General features: G+C 42.6%; 1 protein-coding gene across 2 annotated transcripts; it reads right to left on the bottom strand.

The window, feature by feature from the left end:
• Window positions 1–332: 332 nt before the first annotated feature.
• tie1 (tyrosine kinase with immunoglobulin-like and EGF-like domains 1) lies at window positions 333–20,934 on the bottom strand. Of its 2 annotated transcripts, XM_041934756.1 has the most exons (24): window positions 20,676–20,934; window positions 19,529–19,825; window positions 19,254–19,364; window positions 18,899–19,054; window positions 17,954–18,085; window positions 16,808–16,948; window positions 16,546–16,674; window positions 16,229–16,374; window positions 14,286–14,430; window positions 14,033–14,191; window positions 12,889–13,029; window positions 11,070–11,372; window positions 10,293–10,583; window positions 9,527–9,720; window positions 9,192–9,338; window positions 9,028–9,091; window positions 8,725–8,835; window positions 5,187–5,377; window positions 4,836–4,949; window positions 4,057–4,127; window positions 2,845–2,885; window positions 2,469–2,565; window positions 2,269–2,368; window positions 333–1,574 (listed from the first exon to the last, which is right to left on the bottom strand). In XM_041934756.1, exons 1-24 carry the CDS (start codon window positions 20,719–20,721, stop codon window positions 1,503–1,505), a joined length of 3,399 nt encoding a protein of 1,132 aa, XP_041790690.1. In that variant the 5' UTR covers window positions 20,722–20,934; the 3' UTR covers window positions 333–1,502. The 2 variants fall into 2 exon arrangements, with proteins under 2 accessions (XP_041790690.1, XP_041790691.1); XM_041934757.1 differs by lacking the exon at window positions 11,070–11,372 and having other exon boundaries at window positions 334–1,574.
• Between the last annotated feature and the right edge of the window lie 3,244 nt (window positions 20,935–24,178).

Genomic DNA, 24,178 nt, shown 5'->3' with positions numbered 1-24,178 from the left:
TTCCAACCATGCTCACTAGTAAGCAGGCCAGAAACAACAAAAACACAACACAAAAATCTTTGCTAAGGTTAGCATCACCTGTGTCACCGAAACTGCAATTTTAACTGAAAGTGGACTTAAGCAGATGAAATAACTACAACCCTGATTCCAAGAAAAGCTTTTAAATCATAAATTAAAACAGACTGTGTTTACTGAGTCCATGTATTAATCTCCTTTCATACCCAATCATGATACTATCACCTGTTACCAATCAACCTGTTTACCTGTGGAATGATCCAAACAGGTGTTTTTGGAGCGTTCCACAAGTTTCCCAGTCTGTAGTTGCTCCTGTCCCAACTTGTTTGAAACATGCTGCTGCATCAAATTCAAAGTAAGCAGATATTTACAGAAATCAGTGAAACATTAAATATATTGTCTTTGTACTGCTTGCAATTGAGTTTATGTGGAAAGAGGATTAGCAGGTGATCACATTCTGTTTTATTTCTGTTTTGCATAGCGCCCCTACTTTTTTGAATCAAGGTTGTACAATACTTGTGGTGATTCCCGTCACCACGCCAAACCTTTATTCAAGGAACCACTTAATGAAAAAATACTGTACATTCTCATACAATGGGTATATTACCATACATTGCGTTAGGTTGCATAGTGTTAAAGGTAAACTATAATGGTGATAGCTGGAAGACTGGCTGTGCATCTGCCTGGCATTAGTTGCATTTTCCAAACAGCTACTTTTTTGGTGGAGCTTTGCCTGCAATACATCGAGCATCGACCGTGGGTGCATTTACAGTATATCAGTCTGTAACTACATTCGAATAGGAGGCTTCAATACGTCTATGTGTCCTTTAAAAAGAGACAAAATACATACAGTAGTAATTACATTCACATGGCAGTGATAGGCAAACAGCAAAAGACACAGATGGCATGAATGAGGCTGGTTTTAAGTGCTACATTGTACATGTCTTTAACCCTTTTCTAACAGTCTGAGAACTTGAAGGTTTGTGATCCACACTGTGTCCTTGTAATTTCATTTTCATGAAAAGACGTCCCTCTCCGTTTAAGTCATTGGAGAGAAACCAGAAAAGTCCAGCGTCGACACCCCACAGACCCTGTGGTGTTTCAGCAAGTCACGTAGCTCCTTATTTGCCGCTTCCCCTCATCACTCAGACAGAAGGGTCCAGCATTGTAACTTTTGTCACAACAAGAGGTACAATGTTGTGTCTTTCTTCTGGGACTGATTTGTTTTGACAGGGGGGGTCAGTATTTCCCAAAAGGTTTGCATCCCTCCATCCAAGGCCCAGCGATACTCCTCATCTCCTAGTGCCTCTGATACCTCCACACAGTGTCCTTTCACAGTCCTCCATCTATAGCTGGGTGGTCTTGGTTGAGCGCCTGGTCCTCCCGTCTCGACGTTGAGCGGCGGGGAGGTGGCAGTAACGGGGTGACCATCCTCGGGACTTCCTCTGGGGGCTACGTGGCATGCTAGGGTCTGGGGGGGCTGGTAGTCAGGCCTCCTCGGCTGTGGCGTCTATCCCAGCGTAGGTGAAGTTCTCAAAGAGAGCCATGTTCACATAAGCCTGGAAGATGGAGAGAAGCTTTCAATATGATATTTCTTTTAAATAATTAAAATTTCAAGGTATTTGCCATTCACATGGTTGTTAATGCTGAAGCCTTATGAGGATACTATGGCAAAGGCACCTGGACACTGAGCTTGAACAAGATGTCTGGCAGAAAATTGTTCATAACGTGGACAATATTCTAAGTAAGTATTATTGCACTCCAGTTAGACTGGTAGAGATTGGTCTAATTCTGGACAATGACTGCCGGAAATGTAAGAGCTCTTTTCTACACCTCACGTGAGACTGTCTGCTGGTTGTGCATTTTGGGCTCCAGTGGTTGGGACAATTGAGCAGTGGTTGGCTCAGCCCATGCAGCTGCCTTAATGCAGCCAGGATTATAGTAAGGAACTGGAGAAATACAAGCACACCTTGTCATGAGGACTGGATCGAACTCATGATGGTTACAGCCTCATGGTTATAGTGTGAATTAAGGCCAATGATAACACCCTAAATGCAACTTCATCAACAAAACAGCCATTTTTACGTTTTCATTTACATTTTACATTTTTTTACGTTACTCATTTTACATTTCTAATCATCTGATGACTGTAAATATGGTTTTAAAAAAGGGGTTTGAATACTCAGGAATGGTAAAAACAGGACATTTTCCTATTCTTCTCTTTCTGCCGACATGGTGTGAAGGCAGCATTACCTTCCTGGCCTCCTGCATCCTGTTGAGCTGGACAGAGATTTGGGAGAAGGGGGGTCTCTCGTAGGGCCGGTCCCTCCAGCACTGCTTCATCAGCTCATAGCTGGACAGGCACAGACACATGGGTGAATACAGTGAAATGCAGGACAGAAAGGACTTGGCAGAATAAGTTGCTCATTAGCTTCAAAATGCTCAACACTTACACCTCATCGTCACAGTTTTTGGGTTTCTCCATCCTGTAGCCTTGTGGCAGTTTTTCATAAAGCTCAGCACACGTCATCCCGCAATATGGTGTGCCACCTGACGAACCCAGGAGAAAATGTGTTTATGGTTGTGATGGTGAGTCAAGCAACGGTACACATCATCACCATCATCGACCACAGGAACACACACAACCCCACGTAGATATGATAACAAAAACAAGCAAAATTTCCTGAAATCTTAATTGCTGTCCATCCGTTTACTAGATTTTCTGAATATCTGAGGCTTGGACATCTTGGCAAGTGTAAATATGTACTTACTGATTATTGTAAATAGAAATAAATGGTAAATCTTCTTTCAGGCTGTACGCTTACTTACCTAAGCTTACAATTTCCCAGAGGAGAACACCGAAAGACCACCTAGATAAAAATACAAAGACAGAAAATAGAGAAAGTTTTATTAGTTAACACCTGACAATAATCCTGTATTCAGTGTCTCCATCCTTTGTTGATCATATGTGAGTTAAGATTAAATGTGCAAAGAAAGCAGCATCTGCTAATCTACATGTACAGTAAATGACAAAATATATGAATCCAGTATTTAGTCATGTTAAAATGAATGCATATGCTGCTGTTGCATGTAAAACCTCCTGATTTTCATGTTTCTGCCATTCACTGCATAGAAAAAATGCACGACACTAAAAATGTAAATAACTAAATAAAAATGCATGAAAACTGATAAGGAACCACTGAGTGTCTCAGCAGCATGAAACCACCGTCTTTCCTGCAATCTGATTAGCAAATGAATTCACGAGAAAAACCGCTAGTTTCACATGCGATAACGAAATGTGGTAGATCACATGAACAGACAAGTGTTGTTTATGCTGTCTGCCTGTCCCTTTGTCTTTGTTTATCTCCTCTCTCTTGCGTGCACCATGTTTCACTCTGTCTCACATGTTGCTCTCACTCTCTCTCTCCCTCGCACTCTTACTAATGTTTACAACTGTCTGACCATGCAGGCAGCCTTCCCACTTCTTCCGTTAGCTGTCCTACGCTCTTCTAACTTGTTCTGCGCAGTGTATAAATAGGCACCAGTTGACAGACCAACGTCTCGGTCTGTCTTCTAAGTTGGACCCGAAATTTCCTGGTTGCGCTTATCAGTTACACAGCACGCTACTATCACTCCACCAGTGACAGAGGGATGATTTGTTGTTTTCTGTGGGCAGGCGTTTCGTGCTGTTCATAATCAAAACTTCCCCAGAGGCTGAAATTATTCTAATAAGGTTCCTGTGACGCCAAAGAAGAAATGAGGAGGAAGAATCGTGATTGTGAAAAGTTGTCGATTACAGATTGTACTTCAGGAAGTGTGCATGAACCACTAAGCCAATGGTTTCAGGTTTGCAGCATCAGAAGCTTGCAAACCTGAAGTTCTCAGAAATATTTTTACATTTTGGTATTGAAATTCCAAAAACAGACATAATGCTCCTGTGTGACAAGCGCTGTGAGCTTGGCCTGCCCTGAAAAACTCTGCCTGTTGCAGTGAGAGTTAAAGTTACAGAAGCTGAACAGATGAGCTGACGCTGTGACTCACACATCACTCTTGGTCGTATACACGCTGTAGTTCAGGGACTCAATGGCCATCCAGCGCACAGGCAGCCTCCCCTGAAAGCCAAGAGATGGTTGTCAAACCATTTGACATATCAGCATGTGAAGAGTCTGACAGTGAATATCAAAAAATAAAACAGGCTTGAATTGGTTTTATAAAATGGCAGGTTCTGACTGTGGTGCCACAAGTGTATGATGGAGCTCATGTAGAGTAGAGTGTAGTACGCCTGACTGTGTGGCCGCCCTCTCACTCTGAGATCTCTCTCTACATTAATGCATGTGTATAGGACCTGTTTGTGCACGTGTTTATTTTGTGTTTTAAGCCTGTGTGTGTAAAACAGAGTGAAAAAGAGGGATTAAGGGATTTTCTACTTAAACTTCAGAATAAGTTGTCAGTTAAAACGATGTAGTCATTGTGTGGCAGACTATAACTTGACAGACTTTTGAATAAACTGACCAAAGATGTGACACTGCCAAAGATGTGTCACGAATGTCATGTGCCGAGGCCTGTAGGTACAACTGAGTCGTCTTTTGCTATTTAACAGAAAAACCTTCAGTTACTTTCTTTTATCTATTGTTTCGGAAATGAGTGCATTACAACAGCCAATGCAAAAGCAGCTGATGGTAACAGCATTAATCTTATTAAAGGGGAAAAACATGGAGTACAAAAATCCATGTCCCTCAAACAACTAGTGCCCTCTTTTGGCTGAAACTGGAACAAAATCAACATTTTCTGAAAAACTGTGTGCAACCCCCAGCACTCACCATGGTCTTCTTCACGTAAACTTCCTCCCCGCGGGACAGGCCAAAGTCGGCTATCTTTGCCACAAGGTTGTCACCTACAAGGACATTCCTGGCTGCCAAATCCCTGTGGATGAACTTGTACCGAGAGAGTGGAGGAGAGGAGAGGCTGTATTACGAGTGATTACACGAGTCAAACATGTAGTGTGTAACCATGATATTTCAGCACATCAGCTTCTTTACAGAAAAATCTCAAACATTATAAAATGGACCAAAGACATAAAGAAGCTTGCAATTTAATTATATGGCTCGGTGTAAAACAGTCACATTATTACACTTATAAGCTTTTATTACTTAAACACACACTCCTGCTACCTGTTTGTCGCTAAGGTAGTGCATCCCTGTCGCCACGTCTACAGCGAACTGCAGCAGCTGCTGGGAGGTGAGGGTGGAAGCAGTGCCATGCTCCTTGGCAAAGGCAGGATCGGTTTCCAACACTCTACTCTTCCTCAGGAAGTCGAGAAGGTTACCATAGGGAGCGTATTCGATGGCTATGTACAGGTAGCCTGGAGACGACAGAGAGGGAGTAACATTAGGACGGTGAGGGAAGAAGCACTCAGATTTTCTGCTCAGGTAAAGGCAGCCATACCACAGAGCAGAAATACTTTGTTACAAGTAAAAGTTATGCAGCCTATCAAGTAAAGCATAAAGTAACAGAAAATGGAAATACTCAAGTACTAAACTAACTAAATGCTCCACTTAAGTATAGTACTAAATATACTTTACTGTATACTTTACTGTCCACCACTGCATTAGGAAGAGGTCAGATTATGCAGTTTATATACTATATACATTTATATACAATAGGGTATGGAAGTAAATGTGTGTTCCATTAATGTCCCCTTTTCTCATGTTATCTGATGTCTTAATATATAATTTAAACCCACTTTGGGACAAAACAAAATGTATTTAACATGACAGGAAAGTCTCATGGTATAATAACTACAATAGCAACTTTAAGGCGGCTGCCAATTAACATTTCACCTTCTATCTGTAAATGTTAGCAGCTCAGCCAGACTCTTTACAATGAGAATGTCTTCTTCCTATTCTTCCCAAAAACTGTGACTATGTCCTTGGCTGGCCTGCCTGCAACAGGCCGGAGAGAGATGCAGCTACAGATGGTAAGGGGCTTGGCCTTCAACAGTTCTGTCTTGACACTGACAGAGGAAAACCAGGCCTTTCATGAAATCCTCACAGAGCTCAACCAGATGGTTGAGGCTTTGTTAATAGATGACGGCTTCCAGCCAAAGCCCGAGTTCCTACAGGTCATGAGGCATTTGTGCTTGTTGGAAGGGTTTCATGTTGATTTCACCAGGACCAGAAAGAGTGCCAACACAATTTGTTAATACCATATGTGGAAGGAAAGAAGAACAGGGTGACCGACTGGTCAAAGAACTGGAACCTAATGCAATTTCGCTTCTCAGCTACAAGACGATTTCTTTGCCCAAAATGAAACAGCAAAAGATCTTTCCCTCAAACCCAGAATATCAACAAAGTGAAATACTGTTGATGGATTATTGCGCTTTCTCCTCCTCCTCTCCTCTCCGCAAAATAAGAGGAGAATCAAACAACGAATTAGCTCTTGGCCTGGGACCAACTTCACTAAAACATGCTCAATATGTGTACCTGTGGAAGTATATAAGCATATAGTCACCAGAGAGATCGAGAAAAAAGTTCATTAAAAGCTGATCCACAGCTGACTATTTTGGTTTTCGATCTTTATCTTCCCCTTGATGTTTGACCTTTTGTCAGGTATCGTCTGTGTTCATGTCCCCCTCCTGCTGTGCCGTTCAGTGGTTCAATGCTGAATTCCTCCTGCACACACCAAATTCTTTCACAATGTTGATATCTGAAGAGTGAATTTATTCCAGATCTCTGTAAGATGAGAAAGTGTATGAGCTGAAAACAACACCATATATCTCCCCCCTTTTTCTAAATTGTAGACAGATGCTGAATGGATCAAATGAATGGAAGCATGAAACCAGGAAAAGATGAAGCAGAGATCTCCCAAAATGCCAAAAGAACAGCAATTGAGCAACATCTTGTGTTACCGCTGCAAGCCAGTGACTTTCCCTGTTGCAATAAAAGACGTTAAAAAGCTTTCCTCTGGGCAAAGTGAGAGAAAGAGCACACGCAAACTGTACGTCAACGAAATAGTTTGTCTTTCTCCTTGATCTCTTTCCTTCCTTATTTTCCCATCTTTACCTTCCAGCCTGCTTTCCTCCCTCCAATCCTCCCCACAACAATCCTTCCTTCCCTCCCTCCTTGCCCTCTTTCTTTGAACCTTTTTTTCTTCCATTTTGCAATCAATTTGTGAGCTGAGCACCAGGCCAGTCTTTTGGTACTTTAAATGGAAGTGTTAATCTTTAAAATAGTTTTTACAAGAAGTGATAACAATTAACAAATTGCAAAGTTGTTGCACACGTTATGCATAGCAGTTTTTTTTAAATGTTGGTTAAAGTTAATAGCTAAATCAGACCAAAGACCAAAATGTCCCTACTAAACAGGAAAGCAGGGATTATCCCACTGCTTCTACAGTTGATATGATTATATTGTTTTTGTAATAAACTGTACTATCAGATAAGAAAATCGGGGGTATGATGGGAGGATAAGGACTTAGTAAAAAAGAAAACATTTTGACTACATATTATAATGTTTGTTAGTTAAGGTCGGGGCTGTACAGTCCATTTGTATTTTTTTTACTCTTATCAATAAATAAAAACAGTGAACAAGTGAGTGAAACAGCAGATGTCAACACAGCAGAGTGAAAGTCTCCACAATCAAGTGCTACTGAGAGTGAAACTGGTGGAGGAGACACACTCAACTAGTCAGATGTTTATTTTTGAAGGCTGATTTGGTTTGGTAATGTCCTCACTGATGTACTTTCCATACTAGACTTCCTCTCCCATACGTTATCAAGCTTTGATCAAACAAAAGCAATTCAATTATTCAATGTAGAAGCCATTGCATGTAGCTGTGGGAAACTGATACTCTGTGGTAAGAACTGGGCCACAGAAACCTTATACAAATACATAAATACATGACACAGCGGTATGCTTGTGAGGCTTTGGACAAATCAAACAAATGTGATCGTGCAAAATGCTTCTGGCAGGCAAGGATTATTTAGACTGGCCACATTCTGGTGCTTTCCAGGTGCAGATGACAGAGGATCAGATGGGAGTATCTGTTTGGATCTCCAACTGGAAGAATTTAACCTGTTCCTTTACAGAACTGCACACAGGGGTACGAGTCAGTTCAGTCAGGAGAGACAGAAGCAGGATCTGGTCAGGATGTTGTCTACAGGGAGCTGAATAGTCTACCAGCACGAAGGCAATACTCTACAAAGTCAACACGGACATATCGTGAACAAAAATGCCATAAAAAAGTGAATTTTGGCTGAACTCTCCAGAGAAAGCTAGTATGTGGGTCTTGAACTGTGATTGTTTTGTGAAACATCTAGAGTTTTACTTTCAAATAGATGCTGTATATCATAAATAATAAGGTAACAGTATAATTGGTTTCACTGTACAATTACTGTACATTCAGTAGATATATATTAGATCTCTACATACACCCCTCTAAACATACCTTTCTGTCTTTCATGTGGTGTCCTGCTAAATCTAAAATTTGGCCAGGGTCCACCAATTGTCACATGAAATATGCAGTACACCACATGATTTAAGGCCTGGACACCAGATGAGTTAAATAAGGTAAAATACATACTGCCTTCTTAGTGTTGCACCAAATGGATGACTTGGGAATCCCTAGGCCTGCCAAAGCATTATACATCCTCACCATCCGTTTTCAACAGCACATCAATATCCACAATAGCCACTAGGTGACGCTCACCCACCTCTGTTCTCACAGGCTCCGATCAGGTTGATGATGTTGGGATGCTGGCCTAGTTTGCACAGCACCTCCAGCTCCCCTGCAAAGTCTCTGTGGTCATTCTCTGAGGCAAACTCTGCAGGAAGATCAGCGCACACAGCATCATTAAACAAAGTGCAAGCAAAGCAGCTTCAGCTGGCATCTTTGAAATGTAATTTTCCCATCAGTCAAAGAATGCGCCGCGCTGGGGTTATATTTGCTGTGTGTGAAACATGCATAGTGTCTGTGTATGTTTGAAAGTGCTTGCATGAACGTGTGCCAAAGTTACCTTTCAGCATTTTGATGGCTGCGCTCATTTTATTGCCATCCTTCTTGATCATGGCTTTGATGACCTAGTTTTGAAACAGTTGTTTGCATAAACGCTTAACCCAATGAATAAAGATCAGCAACCAAAGGAGAAAATATTTAAAACATTCAGAAGAGCCTAAACACCTGGCCAAAGTTGCCTTCTCCAATGACGTCTTCAAACTTTATGTCCTCCCACTCCAGGATTGGATAGGTGAGGGGCTCTGGCGTTGGTTTGGGCCTCCGTGTCAGGGTCAGAGTTCCTGAGTTAAACTGCAGAATAGTCTCCTCACCCTGGGGGTATAAACAGTCTTAAGCTCAGCAATAAATACAAATATATTAAAGTTCTCTAAAGTACAATTTTCTAAAACACATTTGAGCTTTGTCAGATTAGTCATGATGTCCTCCTGGACTCAGTAAAACCCTCAGCTTTCCAAAATCCTTATTAAAAATATCGTAAGCAAATCCTGGCGCGTCCTTACCGATCCCGACTGGTAGGTGAACGTGCGCCGACGGTTGAGGAGCGTCTTGCGAATGAAGAAGAGGGCCAACAGTGCCAGCAGGATAGTCACACAGGTGACAGTTACCGAGCCCACAACTGCCACCAGCAGCTGGTACCCATCCCCAGCAGACCTCCCAGCCACACCCTGGGTGGTCGGGGTTAAACTCTGAAGGCCTTTGTTGGCAGCGAGGAAGAGATGGAAAGGGAAGACGGAGAGGCAGGATGGGAGATTTAGAGAAAAAACAAGAAGGCAGATGGAGACGATTTTTAGATAGTGGAGATAAATAGGCCATCTATGTATTATTATCCGGAGTAAATCCCCGTCCCTGTGTGGGTGGTCTTTTTCAATGCCACCTGGGAAAAGCACAGTGTAGAAATGTTCCACAGGGAGCTACTTTTAGCTTGAAGGGGGAATAAATGTATTGCCAAGAAACTATTTAAGTGCTTACGATACAGTATATCAGTACAGTGGACTATTTCATCATTCCTTTTGAAAGGATTACCCATTCCAGTAGTCCAGAAGTTTTACTTTTCTGTACTACGGTGTGCCAACCCAGAGAGGAAAGACTGGGCAACAAGGTTTTCTCAACCCTCTGGTCTCACATCCCATATTTAGGTCTGAAATTCATTGTGAGAATTCAACATCGTCAGTCTGAGAGGTTTCCTGTGATCTCTTTGGAGCATATCAGATGCTGCCATACTGATGCTGGCTGAAGGTGGGTGAGCAGACAGTAACTTAGACTCACCATCCCCTTGTGTCATCGCCTGAACAAACTTGCTCCACTCTCCCGGCACCTTGGAGAAAGCCCTCACTCTGAACTGGTAGAGCGTGCTGCCGTTGAGCGCTGTCACGTCTTTGGTGGTCTTGTTTCCGTCGTCTGTGTCCACCCAAGGGTGAGGGCTCCCCTGGCCAACTGGCTGGTACTCTATGATGTATTTAATGATGCCTCCATTGGGATCTTCAGGGGGCTGCCACCTCACCTGGATGGCTGACACGGACAGAGGCAGGGCGTGCACGTTGCGTGGGGATGACGGACCTGAGACACAGAGAAATGATCACAGTTAGGGCAATCGACAGTGATTCTATTATAAATCTACTGCTCCAGTTGCAGGTTTTTATGCTGAGGATCTCTGGGAAAGCTTTAATGCCAAAGACAACAGTTTAACACCATTCACTGCTGCTCTTTTGGATGGATCTTTCCAGAACTTGTTAACCTCCACTGATGACTAAACTGGATCATTCCTGGACACAAAATCAGCTGCTAAACTTTTCCTTTGAAAGTTTGTGGACAGGGAGAGAGTCACCAGGCAACCAGCAAGCACCAGCCCTAGTCTTTCCCTGAGTGTTCAAAGCTCAGATTATCCTGTGTATTTATGTGAGTCTTGAATGCATGTGAGTGTTTAACGTGTTGCACATTGTGTTACATCTCATGTTCATGTTCTGTTATAAAGTGCATTGAAAATCTAGCAACAATTAGAAGGAGCCTTCCTTGCAGCTTATTAACGGCAGAGCTTCTAGTTACCCTGGCTGTGGATGCGGAACTGGTAGGGCTTGGAGGGTGGTCCCTGGCTGCCGCAGTTGATGATGCGCACCACCACGGTGTAGTCTTGCTGGTACTCCAGGTTGTGGAACTTTGTGGAAAGCACATTGGGCAGGGTGGTCTCCTCCTGTAGTTTCTCACTGTGGGGTGGTGGCCCAAAGAGCTGCACTAAAAAGCCAGTGGCTGTGCCGGCGTTAATGCCATTGTTGGCGGGCAGTCGCCAGCGTACAGTGGCATTGCGGCCTTCCACCGAGCTGATGTCAATCTCAGGTTGAACTATGGGCTCTGCAGCGACAGAGAACACAGGATGAGCTGAGGGGACTGACAGCTCCTTGTGAATTTCTCTCATTAGGTCAGTAACGTTTGCTTTACGGTTTCATCGAATTGCCCCTTGAGGGACGGATAAAGTATTTTGAAGTGAATTGGATGGTGACCTTAATTTATATTTCAACTGTCTGACTGTTAGGTCAAAACAAGACAGTGCTAGCTTTAAATCTTGGCCCTGGTCCTTTGTGAATTTAACTGTAAGGGTGCTCTGGTTTCCTCCCACAGTCCAAAAACATGCAGTTTGATTGCAGGCTTGAATGTGTTTGCATGTCTGTGGCCCAAATCCAAACTACATACTAATTCTAAGCAGGCTTTGAGTATGTAGCCTGCTTACATGCGAAAAGTGACAACAAAAGGCACACTCACAGCAGTCATTATGCATACTAAAAACCCTTGATTTCTGAGTGTGCTGTTCTCTGCTATTCTCTCACAATGCATTGCACAAAGGAAATGGAGGAACTCACAGCTGGAAAAAATAAAAAGTAACTGTGGATGGCGGACAGACAGCTCCAGGAATGCCTCCCAAAAGGAGAAATACTATCATTTTTTGTGAACATGCTGCCTCTTTATTAAGTGTAATTGGCAGTAGCATTTGATTTCTCAGTACGATTGATGTCCAACTGCGTACATATTGTATTATTTCCTTCCAGCATAAAACAGTGAAATATGTTGATTTTGTGTATACTAACTGTAAAACAGGGTAAGTACATATTCTATACAGTTAGTAAATGGTATGGAACTGGAGCCCACAAAATCTATTATTTAGTAACAAGAGAAAATGGATGAATAGCGAGCATAAATACAGTGTTTTTAAAAGCAGAATGTCATTTTCATCACATGCCATTTTGAATATAACTCCACTGACCATAGCCTTAAACTGATGTGTGGTCCTTCTCAAAGTCAATAAGAGTCACTAAACACTCTATTACAAATAGTTGTGCTTGGGCAAGAGGCATTTTACACATGGGCCTAACCACATCCTGCCCTTTTACTTTTTTTCCCATAATCCTTTATGCACTCACAAGCTCAGATATTCTCTCTCTCTGCACCACAATCAATGAGGAGTCACATTCCAAACTCTGCCACTTGAATTGAGGTTCTTGCTGTTCTTTGCTAGTTTTGTGATTCCTAGCTGACTGATGACAACACTTTATTTTTTACTTCGGTTTGAATCCCATAGGGTCTTATCGTAACAAAGTGTCCACAGATCATTTCAGTCCACTGGCGTCTTTCTATATTTGCCCCATACTTGAGTCATTGGGACAGATACGCTCACTGGAGAATAGACAACCGGCTCCTTGAGGCCTGAGAAAAGCACTGCTCAGCAGAAATGATGGGCATTTACTATTAAGCTAACCAGACACAAGATAATTATGCTTGCTTAAGTGCTGTGGTCCAGAACACAGACATTTGTTCCCAGGCAGATAAATATACTTGCTTTGAACTGGACAGCACAGTTATATGTGGGTTTTACCAGGACAATCAGTCTCCATGATGGCCTCTGGCCCCGGGGCCCCCTCTCCGCCTTCCCCAGGTCGACTCAGCTGGACACGGACTCGGTAGCGTGTTGAAGGCTCCAGGTTCATCAGTGTGATGGGCTCTTTGTCACTATAAACTGAGAAAAAGGGGACGTAGCAAATGCTGATTACACATGATTTTATTGATGGTTTTACAACAGAAACTTTTTGCTTGAAACATACACCTATTCAGAGGTTAAACATTTGTTGTTACGTTATGTGATGAATTGTTTTTGGGGAAAAAAAGCAATTTATTATGCTTTGAAATAATGGTGATGACTAGGGCTGCGCCTGCAAATACGGCCAATGCTTCTCAGTGACACACAAGGGTGGACCACCACCTCATGGCATGGATCATGGACCACCTCACCAACCCACCACATTATGTGAGGATATAGTACTTTGAGTTCAATGGGGGGCCACCCAGAACAGTGCTGGCTCCCTTCCTCTCCACCCTCCACATTTCTGACTTCAGGCACAATTCAGCTAACTGCCACCTGCAAAAGATCTCTGGCAACTCTGCAACTGACCCAAGGATTATTGGATTGGTGCCAGCCAGGTCCTCTTGAGGACCTTTTTTGACTCTGTGGTGTCACCAGCCATCTTCAGTGAGGTGGCAGCGGCATCTCAACTGCTGACAGGAAGAGGCTTGGTTAAGAAGGCCAGCTCTTCGGTTGGAGAAAGGAGAATGATGGCTATCATCCCTGATGGAGAACATGTCCCACGCCATGCAATACACAGTGGCAGCACTGGGCACTTCCTTTAGTGATATTTCATGTGAAATATCAGTGTACACTAAACTGCAATATCAATATTCCTTATGTGCAATAATGTGAGCTCGATCATTTTCCCCATTGTGGGATTAATAAAGGATTATTTTATCTTTAGACATATTTACTTAATTAATAACAAATAAAACTTGAGTAAATATGCCACTACTGGATAGCACAGCTAACTGTTAAACATTAACCTATCCCACCATTAAACCTCTGTTCAGTGTGGAGCGTCAGATTGGATTTATGAATGCACTCTAGTTGATGTTGCTTTCTGTGATAACGGCTGACTAAATGACATCTTTGATTCATATCTCTGCCTGCTTACTGATGATGGAGGACCAGGAGTCTCCATTCTCCACAGGCTTGTAGAGGAGCCTCGTGGACACAATGGGGCCATCTCCTCTATGGGAGTCCACCGGCATCACCAGCAGCTGCTTACTCCTTTTTTCCAGCAGTCTGGGAGCAGTAGTGGGCACAGGGGGCTCTGAGTGGAGACAGCAAAAAGATTGCTACAAAGTAAGGTATTTTCCTCTTTGTTTATTATTCTAAATTCTGCTGAGAATAATTCACACAGAGACCTTTGATGGTGAGGATGAACTTGCGGGAGTCCTGGCCTCCGTTGGTGGACACCCTGCACTCCCACAACCCTCCTTGCTGAGCAGTCAGACGGGGGATCTCGAACATGGCTGTACTTTTATTTGAGTCCATGACAGTGCGAGTGGCCTGAGAGAAAAATACATAACACACAATAGCAATGCAAAGCGCGATGAAAACCACATTTCTGTTTCCTGTGCCTATTTTCACTACTGCTTGGATTTGTGTCCTCAATCCCTGTGAGAAGTGCTGGTACAATTCTTTATCAGGTTGTTTCTATTATCAAGGAAACAGTACAGAAAGAATAACAGAGAAACTGAACATGTCACTTATAGGCAACACGCGGTAACTGCTGCTGTGTAGAGTGATACAGCCTTATCTGGTCAGGCCATTGTGTTGTTCACTTCCTCAGAGCATGACTCAAGCTTTAGCCAGATCTTAAAGGCACAGTGCGATTTAAGTTAATTCAGCTCATGTCACAGTACATGATAGTGTTCCTAGAGGTCCACAGACTGCTTTATTCATGTTATGCAACAAATTAAGGGTAATTCATTACCTTTTAGACATTTAAAGAGACTTTGAGAGATATTCTTATTTGCTCTCTGGCTGAGACTAAGATAAGAAAATCAGTGCTGCCCCTCATATCTGTGTGTATGCTGTGTGGCTAAAACCAGGACCTTAGCTTGGGGCAAGGAAACAGCTAGCCTGATTCTCTCCAACTTAAAAAAAAAAAAAAAAAAAACCTTTTGCAACAGCATCACTGTGAGGTTGAAGACATCTGTACACAAACAGAGCTGTTGAAGGCCAAGAAACTGTTAACATAACGGTGCAGACAAAGCGCTCCCAAGCCCATGTAGTAATCTCCTTTATGCAATCATGTGTTCACAAAGTGGTGAACCTCGCTCCATCCTCTTTTGTGAACGACTGAACCTTTCCAGGATGCTCCTTTCATACCCAATCATGATACAATCACCTGTTACCAATCAACCTGTTTACCTGTGGAATGATCCAAACAGGTGTTTTTGGAGCGTTCCAGCCTTTTGTTGCTCCTGTCCCAACTTGTTTGAAATGTGCTGCTGCATCAAATTCCGAATAAGCAGATATTTACAAAAAGCACTGCAGCTGTTTTCAATAGAGTATATATCAGCAAGGATTAGCAGATGATCCCATTCTGGTTTATTTCTGTTTTACACAGCGTCCCAACTTTTTTGGAATCGGGGCTGTATTTATCCTAAAATAAACAGTGAATACAATTAAATACACTGATACACAGCAAACACACTGGAGGCATTTTAATGGAACATGTGACCCTGCTGTAGCGCATGCTCTCAGATGTGGGAAGGAAGAGAGCATAACCCTCAGGTCTGACTCCACTGGCGGTTTCTGGCCTTGCTTTCATGAATACCAAGGATGAGAGAGTCCGATCACGCATCTATTGATGTTGGGAATGCGGACGACCAGGGGGAATGCGTCATCTGACAGAGGTGGATATCCTGAACCGACAAGCAGCCAAAACCTGTCCGTTAAGCTGCTAAGTAAGTAATGTTCAGTCTGATTTTAGTTTGGTTAGTTGGCTCAGATTCAGTGTCATGTCAAACCTGTCCATCGTTTACTCTTATGGTCATTACATTTTCCTGAAAACTCCAACGTAACATAAAACTTAGTTGATGCAAATGTTGCTGATTCTTTAAACACTAAGTATGAAAAATTATTAAATGCACAATAAATAAACAAGGATGTGATAAATATATCATATCCGCCGTCCTCAAGGCATCCCAGTGTGCACCCACTTTGGAAGCCCCTATAGCAGGTCACTATCCATGTGGGGTCTTGTATTTGACTTCGGTTTTATCCAACCTGTGTATTATTTTTACTTTTACTCTGGCTTACTGTAAGTTGTCTTGCTGCATGCAGTTGGTCTTTCTACCTTGAGCACAGTGCTGTCCAACTTTCGCAGCTCAATGCTGTCGTGGCTGGGCAGGGGGTTTCCTGTGGCTGAACAAAAGATCTTGGGGCTGGAGTTCAGATTCCACTCCAAATGACTCTCCAAATCCAGGATCTGGGGAACCCAGTCTGAAAAAGGAGAAAAGCAAGGAACAGAGCTTAAGAAGAGACAACATGGATCGAGACAGAGGATGCTGCAGTAGAGAAAATGATTAGAGAGAAAAATCCCTGGACAGAAAAAGAAGAAGAAAGAAGAAGAAACAGAGCAAACAAATGAATATGATGTGTCGTGACACCTACCAGACTTCTCACAGTTCTGTCCTCTCCACCCTGTGGGACACTGGCATCCACTGACACGGTTGCAAACTCCACCATTCTGGCAGTTACAGCTCAACTTACAGTCTGGTCCATACATGTCATTCGGGCAGGCTGACAACAGAAAGCAGAAAGCTATACTGCACAGTGTGGCACACAAGGGTAAAAACATGTCATATAAACCATATGCACATTACTTCAGTAAAAAAATACATGGAGAAACTGAAGTGATGTCTGTAGTACTCACCCTCCTCACAGCGCCTCCCAAACCAGCCGCTGGCACAGGAGCAGCCGTAAGGGTCTGGTAGGCAGAAGCGAAGCCCCTTGCAGTTTAGCTCGGAGCCACATGACTGCTGGCAGTTTCGGCCAAACATTCCTTCTCTGCAGGCTGCAAGCCATCAGAGAAAGACAAATTCACAAACGTGTTTATATAAGTTCCTTGAGTTTTGCTTTATCACGCCTCAACCTGCCTTGCAAAACACCACTGAGGAGAGTGTAACTCAGTGGAACTACGCTGTGTGTGTGTATCCCATAGATTTTGATGTCATAGTTATATTTGATTGCAATATCTTCATACAGTCTAGAACATAATATACAATGTGCTGTTAAAATGGCAAAGAGAGCTAAACCTTCACTGCTAAAATGACAAAGACTAACAGATCAGGCCCAGTCGTCACACAAATGCAGTGAAGATCTCAATACTTTAAGTATTAAAAGCTCCACAGGCACACTCAAAATGGACCCAGTTTGCGTCAACATAGCACAGACACTATACTGGGTTAACTTTTTACAGTACCCATGGGTAGAAAACCATCGGCTAACTAATCAAACCCAAGACAATGGGTTGTTTTCACTCGGTATTGTGTTTTATGATATTGGTTCATTTCAATCTTTGGTTTGTGATCAAATACCTGCAAAACTAATGACGTTCTCATCAGCTACAGCTTTGTGTTTAGTACTAATTAGCAAATGTTAGCATGCTAACAAGCTAAAGTAAGATTGTGAACATGGTAAACATTATACCTGCTGATCATCTCACAGAGTCCTGCACGTGGTCTAGCATGACTGTAAACTCTTAGTCTTGATGGAACAGTTTATGGTGCAGTTCATGTGCAGGAGTCAGGTATTTTGAAGTAGAATAACAACTGTATACATAGTGTTAACATTTACTCCAGCGCTTTGTTAAGGTGCTCAAGTTGCAGGTACTTGAGTGTATAGATCCATGCAAGCTTTCAGTTTGAAATAACATATTTAGACCCTGCTTATTGAGAACTGTGATGGAAATCTGACTTTATGCGCATCCTTTCTTTCCCTCTCTCGCTCTCACACACTCTCTCACTTACACACAACTCTGTACAACTATACCTGTGAGGACCTTGAGTACTGTACAAACCTGTCTCACAGCGCGTCCCCATGAATCCTGGAGGACACATACAGTCTCCGTCGACATCGTGACACACCCCGCCGTTGAGACACTCCGGACAGTCCTCGTCACAGTAAGGACCCCACTTCTTACTGGGACAGTCTACGGGGAAAAACAGCTTTCTTTACTAAGAGCAGGATGCAAACTTATAAAATAAATTATTTTCTGCTATCGACCATGTTAGAATGCAGACATGCAGTGAAATGACTTCAAACACATGTGTCATTTAGATATGTTTTGGCTTTTTGCATTTGCATTTGCAAGTACAGACAGTCTCTTTATATTATAGAATTCATTTTATGAACTTCAAAAGACAGGACTCATGTAGTAAAATGCACAGGAGAAAACACTGCATCTGGTGGAGTGAGTGACAGACAGGGGGGTGTAGGGGAATCGTAAAGCAGCGCAGGTGGAGGGTGGAGTAAGTGTTGATACTGCTGATGTGTCTTTATAATACTGAGGTTCAGGAAACGAAACAAACACCTGCTGTCTCACTAAAAGACGGCATGTTAAAGCTTGAATTCAACACGTTCAAAAAACAGCTCTCCACTGTTTTATGCTGTTATTAAAAAAATGTGTTAATTTAAAGGTATATGTCAACATTTATATAGATGGCTTAGCTTAGCATAAAGACTGTAAACAAGGGGAAACAGCAAGCCTGGCTCTGTTCAAAAATCTGCCTATTAAACACCTCTAAAGCTCACTGAATCACATGCATCTCTTGGAAAATGAAGTGTAATAACAACATTTTGTGGGTTTACATGCTAAATAATGTCTTGGCCGGCCACAGGAACCTCTTCAGGAATTATTTCATACTAATCTTTTTTTTTTTTTTTTTTTTAAAAAGCCTTGATACAATCTGACTTTGCATGCATACAAGAAATGGCTGTGTTTCTGTGTGTGAATCCAACAAACCTCTAACAATGAGCCTCATCCAGGCTCCCTGGAGGGGACTGTCCCCCACATAGCTGGCACTGTAGATGCCTTGATTGGCAAAAGCTGCATTCTCCACAGTCAGTACAGCTGTGCGATTGATCATATCGTTCCAGTGAGTCATGTAATAATAGTTTCCTACATGAAAGACAAAAAAAAAGCATTTATGGCACAGGTTCCAATGTGTCAAATATAGTCCTCTATCCCTTTTTGCACAGGATCTTTAATTAAAAAAAAAAAAAAAACCTGTTAAGTGTGTTGTTATTATCAGTGGACAGTCTCTTGATTGTTCTCTCTTAATCATTAAATTTCCTGCCTCGGTCTTAAGCTGGCTTACCATTGTACTTCCAAGTCACATCTCTCTTCTGGGGGCTGAGTAGCTGCATGCTGAGGTCAACTGTCTCTCCTTTGTTAGCAGTCAGTGTGAGGTGAGCTGGGACAAAATTTGCTAGAAGGAACACAGATACACAGTTATTTCCCAAACATGACACCCCAAGCCAATGGGATGCTTCAGAAAACTGTCGAGCATAGCAACAATCGGGTCACAGTTTGGGCTTGCTCATAACAGGAAGCAGAAACTGATAAAAGTGGTTACATGAGGTCTGGACCCACCTCTGCCAAAGTTGTTGATCATTGTGACCGTCTCAAGTGGCGGAACTTCCTGAGTGGATTCGCAGTAGAAGATACCGATGTGATCCAGGTCTCGAAAGTCTCTGGCCACCACCTCCTTGTTCCTGGTCTTCTGCACTTTAAAATTTGGCTTCTTGGGGAAAATGAGGATTTTGTTGTCTCTCTTGATGTCCAGCTCAACCTGGGCAGGGCGGCGCTCTCCATTGATACAAGAGATGGTGAACTGGTTGACATCGGTGACCTCTGCTGTGGAGACCATGGTCAAGTCGATCACAGCATCTGTGGGGCAGGGCATCGTGTTTGAAACAGACTGCCATTCTCCGACAAACGGGGAAGTGATTAGAGTCATAAGGACATGACTTGGTTATCAGGGATATAGAAACATTTTGAGTCAGGAGATTTAACATCACCCTCCCCCAGGGTAAAGAAAATACTTCTTTCTCTTTTCTAGGCAAGTAAAACATTTCAGGAGAAGACCTATAACTGCAAACCTCTTTGTTTAGTTTGGGCTGTTGCTCACAAATATCATGATGAAATCTGCCGCAAGTTATCTGATTCACACAGCGACACACAATGTACACACAGTATGGTCTTGAGCATTTTCATTTTGGAATGCTCAGTGAAATCAATGTTGTTCAGCTGGTTGAAAAATCATGATCACGTCTGTCCAAGCATCTCTACGATGTGTTATTTTACTGCTCAGTCGACATGCAGCACTATTCATCTCAATTCACACATCTGATGCAGGATTCTATCCTGTCTCTAATATTAAAGACAGTTGAAAAACAAATAAGCCTCCAAGAATGTAGGTATTTGAATAAATGTGCCAAACCCAATAATGTCAGTTTGTTCTGCATTCCTTCTCCCTGGTATTTAAGCCCCAGATCCACAGAACAATGGCAGGAAACATGGATGAGCTCCTTTTTTTCCCAAAGGGTAAAGACATCCACACTCCAAGGGCTTGTAACACTTTAACAAAGCATCATTTATTAAAAACGATGTAACAATCAAAAAGTGGAAAATTTCTCTTTCTTCATACACATCACATTTCTCGAAAACAAATGCCGACTTTAATGTTTGGCTCCGTTTAAGCGCCACACAAAAAGCCTCAAAATAAGTTCCCCCTTACCTGATAAGCGAAGGAGGCACGACACAAACACCCACAAGATCCTCATGATATTTATAATCCTCACTGGGGGAAAGCTGACGTTATTAAATCAGATCTACAAGGAGAGCTGTACATCCAAAACGGTGACGCACGACGAGTGGTGCGCTTTTTTACGCATAACTTGGCGGAACACCCAACTCCAGATCAGATGTGAAATATCTCGGGTATTTCTTCGGTGACGAATACAGCGGTCCAGCACAGCTTTCAGAGCTGGTGTCACGGCCCGTCACGTTAAGCACAGAGTTGGACCTGCGCGCAAGCCCCGCTTTCTCTCTCTGGGTGGGAAAGGAAGGAAGAGCGTCACCAGACAGCGGAGGACTGCTGGCGCTCCAGACCTCCCCGATCCGATTAATGTATTTATGAGTTTAAACTTTGTCACTTTTTGTTCCAACACGGTGCCAACCACTGTGACTGGACAGGACTTGCATGAAGTTGCTTCTGTAATTTTCTACAAATGACGATTAAATGAGTGGAGCAGTAAAATGATGTCTGGTTATCACTTTCAATCTTTATTGTCTCAGGTTTTGTTGTAGTATTATTTCTGAAATTGTGACAATAATGATTATGCTTCATGTTGTTAGAAACACACTGTGCACTTGTGGCAAAACTTTAAGCATCAGGATTTTTGCGCATGTCACAGATTTTGAAATATACATTTTTGTAGAATTTAAGTCCATATTTAATCAAATCTCCCAAATGATGATTGTGTACAATACATCTGCCCTGCATGCACTTGTGTTCTCTGACATGGCATTTTATTGCCGCATTTTATTGATTTTCTTTGTAGAGACAAATGCAGCAGCAGCTGGCATCATGTTTTGCCAAATGCAACAGCTTTGTTCTTTCACTTCAGTGTGTTGCAGCTTTCATGGTCAGCCTCCCCCTTCCCTCACTGTTCGAACCAATCAGCCCCAGGAAATGATGAACAATATGCTTGTTGTGTCTATTTTGCCATTTCTGCTCCAATCTTTTAAAAATGCTTCACTGTCCCACTTTGAACCATTGGAAAAACTGCACACGCCTTTTCTCATTTTCACTCCAAAAAATCTGGGGCTGAATTGATGTTTTCTCTACATTTCCTCGCAGCTTCAGACAATCGACTTGAAGTTGAGTCAAGTTCTTATTGTTTGAGATTTCCTGTTTTCGATTTCAGGAGCTCACGTGGCTTTCTCTGGCCTGCAAGGAATATTCTATTGTATTCTGGATTGGATGGTCAAAAAAAGCAGAATAAAATAATACAACTTTTTGCAAAGTGCCAGCACTTTAGTGTCTCATCTGAAAACTGAAAGCCTGAATCAGAAGAAGGAGATGTAGTGGCGGTTCAGTCAGAAAAAAGAAATAAAATGAAAACTGAAATGAATATACCCGGGTTGGAATTGTTTTGTCTACATATCACGGTCTCTCCATTTTGACTCTTGGCAAACAAGATGTCTTGGCACCCACATTAAGCTAAGATCTGTATTGTCCATTTGACCTGTTAGTATGACCTGTGTAGCTCAGAAGCCAGAACAAGTTTTCAAAGAGCCTCCTATTTCCTCTGCACACTCTTCAAAAACACACATGGACAGGATGATGATGATGCACAGTCAAGAACAGACTGCTAACTGCACACTTCTAGTTGCAGCACACACAGTATGCAGAGTTGGCCTACAACCAAAGGTCAACAATAAAGTAATATGCATTAAACTGAACTGTTAGTTTTGTGCATAATTGAGACACTTTTTAATAGTTATTGCAGGTTTTGCAAAAAAATTTTACACTGTGATTAGAGTTTAAAGAGACAAATGAGGAGAGCAAAGGAAGAAGTGCAAAGAGAAAAAAGAGAGAAAATTGATGCATGCTGCAGACACAGCTTGGCGGAGCCTCTGCACGAAGCCAAAAGGGAAAAGACTAAAGGCTGGGTCAACACAGATGCTTCAGCCTCTGGCTGCATTAAGGCTGTCAAGAGCCAGAAACCAGGGGTGGGTGCTTTTGTATTGTGTATGTGCATGAACATGTGCGTGCGTGGTGCACTGGAGTCAGAGGGAAGCAACAGACTGTCAGAACGCATGTGTAGTGTAACAGTATGTGTGTACATAGACTAGATTCAAGATTCAAGATTCAAGAGCCTTTATTGTCATTGAGCATGTCAATGAAATTTTCATTGCAGACTATTATGTGTTTGTGTGTGCGCACATGCGTTACTCATGTTGTGGGGACGTAAATCTCTTTAAACACATTGTCAGGACTTGCCTTCTTTAAAAGGGACAAAACGCACGTTTCCATAAAGTACATCATTCAGTTTTAGGCTGAAGACTTGGGTTAAGGTTTAAGAGGATGAGGGTTAGGTTAAGAAAGTAGTGGTTATTGTCCTGGTTAGGCTAAGTCTCCAAGAAATCAATGTAAGTCTGTGTAATGTCCTCTAAAGTGATGGAAACACGACTCTGTGTGTGTGTGTGTGTGTGTGTGTGTGTGTGTGTGTGTGTGTGTGTGTGTGTGTAGGAAATTATTCTGGTGTGGTGAACTTGCAGGGTGGAGGACCCTCTATGCTCCTCAGACATTAGCCATTGTGTCCAAAAGTCTTTGTTACTCTGTAGTAATTATGAACTGTGTTTGTTGTTAGAGTGTCCGCCGCTCGCTTTATGACACTACCAGACAAAGATATGGCTCAGTGTGTCTCCTGGTCGAGTTCGAAAAGCAAAATAGTGCCTCCCCTGTAATAACACATGGCAACAATGCAAGTCTTGAGCTGTCTTCTTTAACACTGCACGCTGCAGTGCAGGGTTACAGAGCCGCATGCGTCTTTTAATTCAAGTGAAGGGGTGGAAACAAATGCAAGACTTAATATAAAAGCCATATTAATGCTTGCTTACATTTTGGTGTTTCAGGTGACAGTGGGTTGAGTCGTGCAGCTCTCTGTGTAAGGTATTATATAGTCCTGATACCTTCCCCCGTCTGTGCTGTTTTATTTTGTTTACATTGCCACTCTTAGCACAAACGCCACTGAGGAAAGTCATTGTGGTAAGGTGGGAGGTTGTGGGGAAATGGCAGCTAAATTGTGTAAAACAGTAAATTTACAGCAGCACACTCCCAGGCATGTTTTAGCTGTCTCTGACATCTTGTTGTGGTTGCAGTGGAGGGGGTGGTGATGGCGACGCTGGGGGTGTCTGGAAGTGAGACCGGCTACAGAGGCGGGAGGTCTCTGAGACTTTGTGAGAAAGTTTGTATTAAATTCCCATTTCCTCTCATTGTGTGGCGAGCTGGCCTGGCTCCACACGCACTGATCCTGATGGGCCCTGGGAGCCTAAACACGGGTGTCGCTCACACCTCACTGGCCTCCTAAATTACCCCCCTTATTCCTCCTCCTCTGCAGTAGCAATCCCTCTCTCTCAGTGTACCCCATATAGATAGATAAAGAAAGATAAAGAAAGCCCTTCTCAAGGATCATGGCAAACTGCAGAGACACGCATCACGAGTGTTTGTGC

Source organism: Chelmon rostratus, chromosome 4, assembly GCF_017976325.1.
Source record: "Chelmon rostratus isolate fCheRos1 chromosome 4, fCheRos1.pri, whole genome shotgun sequence".
NCBI classification, from domain to species: Eukaryota; Metazoa; Chordata; class Actinopteri; order Chaetodontiformes; family Chaetodontidae; genus Chelmon; species Chelmon rostratus.
The sequence above is the reverse complement of the archived record's forward strand: the minus strand, read 5'-3'. Positions and strand labels throughout refer to the sequence as shown.